Here is a 10,832-nt window from a genome sequence, read left to right on the forward strand (position 1 = left end):
CGGCTTCTTGCCGGAATTAGTTGGAATTGATATCCGTTCTCTTCCCCTCTCTCTCTCTCTCTCTCTCTCTCTCTCTCTCTCTCTCGCTGCTTGATACTTGCGTAATCGTTCAAGTGGCTGAATAGCGGCCACTGGAGATCCATTTCACACTTACACGCTCGCGAGCATAATTTGTCCTTGTTTAACATTTGGTAAACAACAAGGATGAAACGATTCCATGAGTCTTGTGAGTGTCAAATAGAATGTACTCTGGAAAATCTATATGATTCTGCATTGTATCCATGTACATAATAGAATATCTGCCACTAATCCGTATACTGTTAAATTCATAATGTCAAATTATACACGGAAACGATTTTGCCGAAATATTAAAAAAAATTTAAACAGATACAGCTCTGGAAATAATTTTGAACTATCAAAATAATTACGTATGAATTTCAAGCATGATGAGCGATGAAAAAAGATTTGACATTTTAGCAACCAGTTTCAGCGTCCTATATGTATATATATAGGACATATATCCAAATAATATATTATTTGGATGGTCCAACAAAATTATTTTCAGATCTATAATTAGCTAAATTTTTAGATGCTTTAGCAAAATTTTCCTTTCTTGTACCAAATATTGTAGGATTATTTTTAATTATTTCTGTAAGTCATCACTTGCGCCTATTCATTATATTTTTAATTTAATTTGAAATAACCAATTTAATTCAAAGGTATGTATTTTTGATTCAAATATAGTTATTTACTAAGTGCATATGTTAATATGCACGTAGTTTAAATTAAAAATCACAAAAATGGATCGATTTATATTTTGATTCACATGGAAGTTAAAAATAACAAAATATTATTTAGCTCAAGCGATTGGATTACCATTGCTCCTTTGATATCTAACAATGTATATACGACATTCTAGTTGGACGACATTCTTCGGATCTGTTTAATCTATGACGCAATGTGATTAACTCACGTGAGATAAATAGAAACGAGTTTCCATCGAACGCGATGGAAATATTGAGATTCAGTCGACATCATGGAGAGTCTGAGCGAAGGCGATAAGGCTGTCTTGAAGACGATCTTCGATCCGTTTCAGCCGCTCGGTCCGTCCGATTTTTCAGACTTCTCGGTTTTCCAGGAAATTGGTACGTAACTCATAGCAATATAATACGGTACAAGGAAAATAAATGTTAACAGCATTATTTAACAGCAATCTAATTAAAAACTATTATTAATAGTGTATAGTATATTATTGATCGTTTTCTGATTTATTTATAATATGAGAATAAATTATGGATATGGATTTGATTACAATTTTCTGAAAAAAAGTGGAAATCACACACAAATATTAAACAGAATATGTGAAATAGTTTATTATCCACAGTATGTCTAAAAAATAAAGATTTTAATTAATATAACGTTTTTTTCTCCAAAACAATATTTTACAACAATTCACATTTTTTCGCCGTTAGGCTATAAAAATATCTGAGGTTTATTAAAACAAAAGCATGGCGTATTTGTTTCATTAATACCGTTATCGAATTAACAATAAGATATTTTCAATTTGACTGCCGGCAAAGTAATGCTATTAATACATCATTTTTTCCGCAATTATTAAGAGCATATCTATCAAAATATTTAAAATGACAAACTTTCTTTTTACGATAAGATGTTATAGATAATAATAAAATTGTTATTATTTATAATCGATCAAAAAATACGAATCAGAATTTCTTCATAAATTTTAAGTGCACCAATTTAATTCTGAAAAATATATAGTTTACGGTCCTTTTTAATTCTCTGTCAAGCGCGATTTAAAACCAAGATTGCCATTCAATCTTAATGACGATGTAGTCGAGACACTTGTTACACTAGTTGGACGCGATTCAAACCGCAGACTTCTCAGATCGCTCGAAAAATTCGCGAACGCTTAAAGCCCGCGGGTAACCGCATTCGTCTGAAGCGAAGTATATTCCGGCGCGAGCCATTCTCACGCGAGACATTCAAATCGTCATGAATATGCAAGGAACTGCACGATGTGAAAACAGATAAAGTTTCTTGTTGTTGTATCTTCAAGGCTACGGTCTGCGGAGTGAATAAAATTATATGGAAATTTTACGTTGTCATTCAATTTCTTATAAACTGCAGTGTGTCATATCGAAATAAACATAGACACACAATAATTATGTAATATTCATATTTCACAGTTTCTTTTAAAAGTAGCTATATGTATATAATAGTATTCTTTATATTAATTAATTTAGCCAATTATTTTGTAAAAGTAATAAAAAAAGGTCGAGAAGAATTAATATTTCACGAGTTAAATATTTAGATATTGGGTTGTGACATATAAACAATAATTATTTTTAGTATATCTGCAATTTGCAATCCTCAAAACAGGCAAAGTTCCATTGTCAATATATTATTATACAATACTTTACATTCACGTCTGTTACGGGAAATTCTGTCCATGCAAAAGTCACAAACGATTTTTCCTACTCGTTCATGATCGTATCCTTAATATATACACAATGATTAGAATCGTATTATGTAAGAAAAATCATATGGTTTCATTTAAAAAAAATAGTTAACATTAATCTTTTACTAAAACGTATTAAAAAATTTCTTACGTTATATTTCCATGATAAAACTGTGAAATTTTTGAGATATTTTCTTCTGAAATGGATAACAATTGAAATATTTGGAGTGTCAATTATAGATATCTTTCTATATATATTATGCGTAATACACACATCTCTTTCAATATTTCATTAAGAAGAGACGGATGTCTTCGAGGAGGATCGCTTAGAATCGGATGTACTGGACATCATAAAAAAAGCAATAGTCTGCGCGGAAGCGAAGAACTTTGACGAATGTTTTCGACTTTTCGACCAAGCATTGGAGAAGGCACCTAAATCGCCGTCAATCTTAAATGACAGAGCGCAAGCTTTACGTCTGGCAAATCGACACAAAGGTATTTTTAGTTACGAAAATGAGTTTCTATAAAAATTTTTAAGGAAGAGAATTATAACACTTGATTATCACTCAAATTGTTATTTAGAGGCATTAAAAGATCTGCATCTGGCGGTAGAACTGAGCGAAGGCAAAGGAAGGGTAGGCATTCAAGCACTCTGTCAACGTGGTGCTCTTTATCGTTGGATGGAGCAAGATGACAAGGCCAGGGAAGATTTCACCCGTGCGGCTAAAGCTGGTTCGAGCTTCGCTAAATCGCAACTGGTCGCTCTGAATCCTTACGCGGCTATGTGCAACGCGATGCTGCAGAAGATGACATTCAAGGCCAATCAACTTTAATCTAACGTGGGATTGCAGGTCAAAATAATGACCATTTAATAGATATATAACGCTTTATTTTATTTTGTTTTTATTTCCATATAGATAAATTCACGAGCGGATCCACAAGACCTACAGATCCTGATAATCGTATAATGATAATCGTAAAAGTAATAATATAATAATAATAGCAATAATAACAATAATTATTATTGGAAATTTCGCATAAAAATATAAATTATCTGTATTAAACTCGGAATATACATCCATCTGTAAAATCGGGCCTAATTTCTGCTAAAAAGGAACTTGTGCTAAATCGCCGAACAACGAAGAAAACGTCAAGTTCTGTACCCGTAAAGATTCCATCTCTTCCAGCTAAATTAGTTCTCCCTAGATTCAAAGATTATATCTAACGGAGAGAACACGGTGCATATTAACTACATTGTCGGTAGACATTGATCGCATTGAGATAGATTGAAGACTTCGAACAGTACCATAATTTATTCAACGGAAATTGATAACGAAATTATGTCTAATACGATTTCTTCATTGTACACATATGTTTATATAGATATTTATATATATATATATATAGAATAAAATATGCCTTATATCACGTTTACGCTTTTTTTTTAAAGACAATACTTTACATTCACGTCAGTTACGGAAAATTCTGTCCATGTAAAAGTCACAAGCGATTTTTCCCACTCGTTCATGATCGTATCCTTAAATGCAATAAATGTGGAGAATCTGCTACGGTCCGTTTCTTAGATTCGTGCATCGAATTCGACATTCGAATTAACCGCAAGCACATATCGATTTTAGTGATGATTAATGCGACAATTAATACAGCTGTTTGTCCCAGCAAACATGTAACTATCTACTGCCCAGTTTTCACGTTTTAAACCATAACGAAATCTCGACTCGTATTAGATTTTTCGCTCTCCGAACCTTCCTCACTGCCGTCTTCTCCTTCGGCTGAATCGGACGAAGTTTTCCTCTCTTCGCTAGGTAAAGCTAACTCCTCGTTAGACGCTTCCGTTGCTACAGGTTCTTTCTCTTCTCTAAAAACACAAAAATATAGAATCAGAAATACATGTTATTATATTAAAATGTTTTATCAAATATGAATCTCAAAACTTACTGAACTAATGGCGCATCCTCGGAATCAGAATCTTTCTCTTTCCTTCTTTTCTTTTTGCTGATCTTCTTATCGCCGTCCGACGTGGGGCCATAATATTCATACTGTAAAGATATTTTTGTACCATAAATTTAAATGTTTATCACTGCCGACAAAGGAAGAGAATCAACTGCTAACCTGATATAATGGCCAGAAGGACGCAAAGAAGCCAACGTCGGCTGTCAGATTAGGTAGCAGCCATAAATGACATCTACCCAACGTGGGTACCCACAGAAGACAGAATACGATCATTCTAATAATAGCCAGTGCTAATATAAATACGAGAAATCCCGCAGCGGCGACACTTAGATAATAAACTCCGTGACGGATAGTCAAGGGCCACAGTGGGAAGAGACAGACTCCTATTGCACCTAAGACTACAAGCGTACCAAAGAACCAATAATATACAGGAATCGGCTCGTATATCCACACATACGCGTCGTTACAATCCACAAAGTACTGTTCCATATGCATTTCTAGTCTCACCTAAAAATAAACGAGTCATTTACTAAGAGATAAAAGAAGAAAATTTTAGCAACACGAGTGAAAGTTCACACTTACTTTTGGCTTTTTCTTATGCTCCTTCCGTTCGTCGATTTTCTCTTCGCCTTTCTCTTCCTTTTCCTTCACCACAACTGCATCTTTGTTTTCCTTGGAATCTTCCTTATCTGTGGCTTTTTTGTCCTCTTTCGTAGTCTTCTTCTTAATGCCTCGCATTTTGTTAAGTTCTTCTTCAGAAATTACTACCTTCTTGGCTCTGTGAAAGAACTTGTGTCTGAGCATCAGGTCCAAGAACTGGGAGACCTGCTCACGGTTCTCGAACACTGTGCTCCAGGGTGAATTTTCCAATAGAGCGTCAATTGCACGCGATCCAGTGAAGTACTCAACATTGTGAGTCCTATCGAACTTGGTCTTCTTCGACGGTACATTATTGCGGATCCACTTAGCTACCGCGTACTCTTCCTTGGACGGTTTGTCCTGAGCGCCTTTAGTATCCAAACTGGCTACTTCCTGTTACAAAAACAATAACAACGTTAGACGGTTCATGAAGAAAACTTCAGCAAGGAAAGAACGCAGGGAAGTGTGTTCGTCTCAAATCTGACGGACACGAGGGGAGATGTGAGCTGTAAATTCGCGATCGTCTTCGTGTTCCGTGACCCTGAACGAAAGAATAGGAACGTAGGAAGTATCTCGAGATCTGTCTACGTCACTCGGATCAGTCGCTCTTATCAGTGATGACACGTTTCGCAAATCGACAAATCGAGAGCGATTCGCGTGATGCGAATCGAGCTTAGCATCGGCCGATCACGACGTACAGTTAGCGAGGTACGTGCCGTCACGACTTCTCATCCATATGCGATGCTTACATCTTTGCGCTTCCTGTTTTTCCTGCGCTCCGCCATGCTGTAAATCCCGTGTCACGCTTGCGCGCACAGATCCGCTGCTCACGCTGCCGGCCACCGAAGCTGCTGCGAACTGGCATATGCGAACACCACGGACGTGTACCCTAAGCAAGCCCCCGTGGTGGCACGCGGAAACGATCTCCTCGACGCCGTCCCCGCGTTTACTTCTCCTCCTTTTCCACCTCCTTCTTTTCTTCCTTCGTTTCTTTTCCTATACGAGATACTCGTCCCTTTCGGGACACAGGACACCACCTGGTGTTTACTGATTTACTCCGATTCACAAACTGAGAATGGCAGGAGCGCCGGTCGAGAAGTTCAGTGGCGCATCTGAGAAGCTTCTAGAAAAAGGTCGTGAAATGACGTGATCAGCAACGGAACGTCAATGGACCATTGGAGGCATCGAGAGAAGGATAAGAACGATGGCATTGTTGATCGCTCTGGTTCACTCCGATAGAACGTGGTCGTGTCAAGTTGCGTTCAGCAGAAACAGGTTTGCAACTGTAAGATTTTTTCAATATGATTGGTTTATATAGGTATTTAAATCTAGTGGGGGAACTAAGGATAAGAACCTGCAATTATTATAAAGAATTTTACACAGTTGCAAAACTGCTTTCTCTGCCAAACGATTGCTTATTTATTGCAACTGTTTTCATTGTGATTTATGAATCATCATCAAAGAGTGTTTCGATACAAATTATTGAAACACTTTTTGAAAATATCTTCATATATGTGAATTTTGAAATATTCCAAGATGTCCAAGAGATTCTTTTAGCTGAATTTTTGAACGGTTATTTTCTCTTTTTCTCTTTAACGTGAAAAGAAAAAGAGAAGAGCTGAATCCTGCATAAAATTCAGCTAAAAAAACTTTAATCTTGGAAATCTTGAAATATCTCAGAATTCATACCCAGACACAGTACACAATATTTATAAAATATTTATAAATATTTTGTAAATATTTTTATGATCTTAGATTGCACAGATCATAAACATTTATTACAAATATTATGAAATATTTATTGTGATTGTTGTAGTAAATGTTATGAACATACTTAATGAGACATTATAATCCAAATAAAAAATACTTATTAGAAATATATATTTATCATAAATACTACATAAAATATTCAGTCTATATTTTAATAATATTTCGAATAAAGTATATAAAATATGTATGAAATATCTGTATAACATTTCAAAAAATGAATATCAATAAATATTTATCATAAATATTCTATCTGGGTATATATGAAGAATCTTAGAAAATATATAAGTTTTGTTGGCATTTTCGAAAAGTGTTTTTATTTGTATAAAAAGTCTGAGGAGTATTTTAAAAAATTTTTTCAGAAATTCTACTAAAAAAGAACAAGCGCTCTTTAACCTAAACACGGTAGGCTCCAGCTGACACCAGCTGACACTGCTGACAGCTTAGTAACTTTAAACTCCTATAGGAAGCGTTGCTTTCGAGGCCGATTCCCTTTCCCGTGCGGATCACCCGTCTACGTTACACGCGCTGGGGGACGATCACGCTTTTGTTTGCAGTGCTGTTCAGTGCTGTTCCCGCTGGTGTGTTCGTGTGTTCCGTGCGTGAGCATCGGGTACGATCGTTGCGGGTAAACAAAGGCGGGTATATTCGGCGTGCACCATCGGAGTTTTATGTACGGCGTGAATATGCGCGAACGCGAGGAGTTATCGAGGTGTTTTCTACCGGGCCAGCCGGCCCAGGTCCCGCTGCTACCACCGCCGCCGTCGCCACGAGCTCCAGGCTTGGACGCCTTGCACAGCCTCTGCAAGCAGATCTACCCGGACCAGAGCAATCCGTTGACAGTTACGGCGATCGTGAAATATTGGTAAGAACCTGGCGACGGCGACGACGCCGATTGTTCTCGAAGAACGTCTCGAGGGAGACTTGTTCGTTTTATCGAGGGTCACAGGTGGCTTGGATATTTGGCTTGGCAATTGATGTCCTAGATACTCGATTAATTAATTTTGTGTCTTTTGAAGCCTTTTAGCAAATATTTTCTTAATTGTGTTTATTGTGCTATTAATTTTATTTTATCCGATTTTAATTTGGTTTTGTACATAATTCTCTCTATTATTTTTTGACTATCGGGTAGAATGATAAAATTTTCTGCGAAGTGTTGTATCAATTTTCTTCGAGTCAATGCACTGAAATTGCTTTAAATCGTTATACGAGAGATACGCTTCTCTGAGAAGTATGGGAACTCGATTTTTCCACTCCACCCTCGCGAGAAAAGGCGATTACAACGACTATATTTAGCCTCCCCTTTTACATACGTAAAACCGGATATCCTGTCAGCTGACTTGAGTTTACCCTTTAGGTTAGGAGGACCTGATCCCCTCGACTACATCAGCATGTACGCCAATTCAGGATATCCCGACCTCGGAGTACCTCCACATTGGCATTATATCAGGTAAGAATATGTTTACACTAGTGTCAAATTTAAGATCTATTCACAGGATACTCCAGTTTGTGTGACTCATCTCGAATCTAAAGACCTAGAGTGAGTAATTTATTTGCCGCAGTCTTATTTAAAATTTAACTAAGAGGATTATAAGAAATAATCTTATAAAAATTTATCAATTCTGTTATCATATGAACAGCAATATTTTATGTTAATGTTATTTACTGTTCTAGATATTTTAGAGTTTAGAATGTCTTCTTTTTGTTCCTGATTTTTAGTGGGAAAATATTGAATTTTATTAATCATATAACTTTTAATCATAAATTTTGAGGAAGAAGGTTGAACCTCCAAACCTTCCTCTTGAATGCACCCATGGAAGATGACTTGAAAAAGATTTTTCTTATTTATTTATTTTCTTTTTTAAGTGCAGGGGAATTGTCCCAATTAGGGAATAACAAGGGATTATATTCTTTGAAACTTGGACTGTCTAAAATTGAAGTACCTCATATAACAGTTTTAACGTCAGAAGATTTTTGTATGTTTTGTATTTTTCTACATAGATTTTAATGTATTGTTTAGAATGCGCTTGGATGAAATAAGGGATATAATTTAAGACTTGCGTGTTCGTTAAGTTTAAGTGAATACAAACTATGGCAGATGTGCGATATGTAGACGCTACCGTTTCATTCCGATGTTTCATTGGAATCTGTATGCGGAATGACGAATGATCTTCCGCCAAAGGGTGCGGGTTCCTTTCCCTTTTTTCTTCGCGCCGGCGACCCTCGCTTCTTCAATTTCAGACAGCTGTCCTAATACTACTCCGTGCTTCTCTATATATAGAGAGCATGTAGGGTGCAGGAGGAACAAAGTCGTTTAAATCGCGGGGAGTCGGAAATAGAAGCGCCGGACTTCCCCTTTTTCGTCTGCGCCGGCTAATTATACTTTGCCATTGACGGAAAGTCTACGTACTTTTTTGCAAGATATCGTTCAGTCTTTCTCTTTTGCATATATTTTTTTTAATCTTCCCTTCATTCATCGCTATTTGACTTTTATTACTATGTTCAGAAATTATTTTTAAAAATAAGAGTATATCAAAAGAAACGTGATATAGAAACACTTATTTACATTATACTCCGTTTATTTAAATACAGTTTAGGATTGTCCGATTTACACGGCGACGGTCGATTACATCCCAAACCTGGCCCAGGCCGTCCCAGCGGATTTGGTTTCGAGTTGACCTTTCGTCTGGCTCGTGAAAGGGGCGAGACGACGCCGCCCACGTGGCCGGCAAACGTGATGCAGCAATTGGCCAAATATGTTTTTAATTCCGGGAACACGTTGATGCCAGGCGACCATGTCTCCTGGCATGCTCCACTGGACGGTGGAAACGGTTGTATCACCCAGATTTTGATGGGACAGGACCCGCAGCTTCCGACATCAATTTCGACACCCCACGGCGATGTATGTACGAAAGGCTCAAACCCGTATTTCTAAAATATAATGGTTTTCAGATTTTTAAGATTTCTACAGATAAATAAAATTTATAACTTGGCTATTATATTTAGCTCTAAATCGCAAATTAAATAAAAAGAGAATATATTTCAAATAGCGAAAGTGAGTCGCATCGTTACGATCCTATATTGTTGGAAATAGGTCTCGTTTGTTCAAATCGTTGGCGTTACTTCTGAGGAACTACAGGCAGCTCAACACTGGAACGGTCTGGGTGTGGTTAATCTGTTAAGAAGCGCTAGGGGCTGTGGCCCGTGGTTAGTCACCGACATGAGAAGAATGCATTCCGCTATGGAGGATGATCCTTCCATAGCTGAGAAAATACAGTGCGGCATTGAGAGAGATGGGTCAAATACTAGCGGTGTGTCCGCCAAATGTTGGTAAGTGATGACAACTGATCAATAGAATCAGGAATTTGGGTTTAAGACCGTAGCTTTATGCCCGTATCAGACTAGAGATTAAGATTGAGATTGAATTTAATTTATCAAAGCAAAGTAAGTTTACTAAATTTAATATTTTCTTCTGGTTAAATTTCAATCTCAATTTCAATCTCAATCTCTAATTTAATACGGGCATTATTTGAGTGTAGGTGGGTGCAAATAACAAACGACAGAAGCACGGAGAGATACAGAGAGAAAAGGGACGATTCCGATGACGACGAAGACGTGAAGCCGATCGTGAAGACAGAGAGACTGTCGCCTTGTGAGCAGCAGGACGCCAACGTTTCTGACGAAAATAGTATTAGAGCTTTGCCCGGACTACATCTAACGTTCAATCTTGAAGCTGGCTCGTTATTACCGTTGGCAATAAAGTTAGTCATGACAGAATTGAAATTCGTGCGGCAGAGCTGCAACAGCAACGTTCGATGAATAATGTAATATTGATATTACAGGGGCCGTGTGATGCATGGGAGGCATTTTACGTTCAAATCTATATTGTCCCATTCGGCTGTTACGATAGTCGCGCCGTCGGTCACGGGCACTTTTGTGTCCAAAGAGAAGCCGTACGTCGTTCAAGGACCGTGGC

At 37.3% G+C, this 10,832-nt stretch overlaps 5 protein-coding genes across 7 annotated transcripts in view; 2 read left to right on the forward strand and 3 right to left on the reverse strand.

Moving 5' to 3' along the window:
- The window catches only part of LOC108720791 (uncharacterized), a 26,964-nt gene extending 25,915 nt beyond the window's left edge, over positions 1–1,049 (reverse strand). The window contains exon 1 of the mRNA XM_018444974.1: positions 974–1,049. The gene's annotated coding sequence lies outside the window, so the exon portion shown is untranslated. The remainder of the gene's footprint in view (positions 1–973) is intronic.
- On the forward strand, positions 979–3,423 carry LOC108720794 (tetratricopeptide repeat protein 36 homolog). 3 transcript variants are annotated; one of them, XM_018444978.1, is made up of 4 exons: positions 979–1,145; positions 2,777–2,974; positions 3,062–3,330; positions 3,397–3,423. In XM_018444978.1, the coding sequence occupies exons 1-3, from the start codon at positions 1,037–1,039 to the stop codon at positions 3,310–3,312; spliced, it is 558 nt and encodes a 185-aa protein (XP_018300480.1). In that variant the 5' UTR covers positions 979–1,036; the 3' UTR covers positions 3,313–3,330; positions 3,397–3,423. The 3 variants fall into 3 exon arrangements, with proteins under 3 accessions (XP_018300480.1, XP_018300479.1, XP_018300481.1); XM_018444977.1 differs by lacking the exon at positions 3,397–3,423 and having other exon boundaries at positions 3,062–3,333; XM_018444979.1 differs by lacking the exon at positions 3,397–3,423 and having other exon boundaries at positions 2,780–2,974; positions 3,062–3,333.
- A 757-nt stretch (positions 3,424–4,180) lies between these two features.
- Positions 4,181–6,152, reverse strand: Trp1 (translocation protein 1). The gene is made up of 5 exons (XM_018444976.1): positions 5,839–6,152; positions 5,033–5,482; positions 4,610–4,957; positions 4,436–4,536; positions 4,181–4,355 (listed from the first exon to the last, which is right to left on the reverse strand). Exons 1-5 carry the CDS (start codon positions 5,872–5,874, stop codon positions 4,193–4,195), a joined length of 1,098 nt encoding a protein of 365 aa, XP_018300478.1. The 5' UTR covers positions 5,875–6,152; the 3' UTR covers positions 4,181–4,192.
- A 162-nt stretch (positions 6,153–6,314) lies between these two features.
- Positions 6,315–10,832, forward strand: part of Su(fu) (suppressor of fused) — a 4,991-nt gene continuing 473 nt past the window's right edge. The window contains 8 exon segments of the mRNA XM_018444975.1: positions 6,315–6,374; positions 7,219–7,721; positions 8,214–8,306; positions 9,449–9,758; positions 9,951–10,186; positions 10,396–10,617; positions 10,699–10,830; position 10,832. The exon segment at position 10,832 is cut by the window's right edge and continues 66 nt beyond it. Of these exon segments, the coding sequence (XP_018300477.1) occupies positions 7,528–7,721; positions 8,214–8,306; positions 9,449–9,758; positions 9,951–10,186; positions 10,396–10,617; positions 10,699–10,830; position 10,832 (1,188 nt within the window). The 5' untranslated portion in view covers positions 6,315–6,374; positions 7,219–7,527.
- LOC108720795 (uncharacterized) overlaps positions 9,719–10,832 on the reverse strand; it is a 3,804-nt gene continuing 2,690 nt past the window's right edge. Inside the window, exon 4 of the mRNA XM_018444981.1 lies at positions 9,719–9,787. The gene's annotated coding sequence lies outside the window, so the exon portion shown is untranslated. The remainder of the gene's footprint in view (positions 9,788–10,832) is intronic.

Source organism: Mycetomoellerius zeteki, unplaced genomic scaffold (genome assembly GCF_001594055.1).
Source record: "Mycetomoellerius zeteki isolate Tzet28-1 unplaced genomic scaffold, Tzet1.0 scaffold155, whole genome shotgun sequence".
NCBI classification, from domain to species: domain Eukaryota; kingdom Metazoa; phylum Arthropoda; class Insecta; order Hymenoptera; family Formicidae; genus Mycetomoellerius; species Mycetomoellerius zeteki.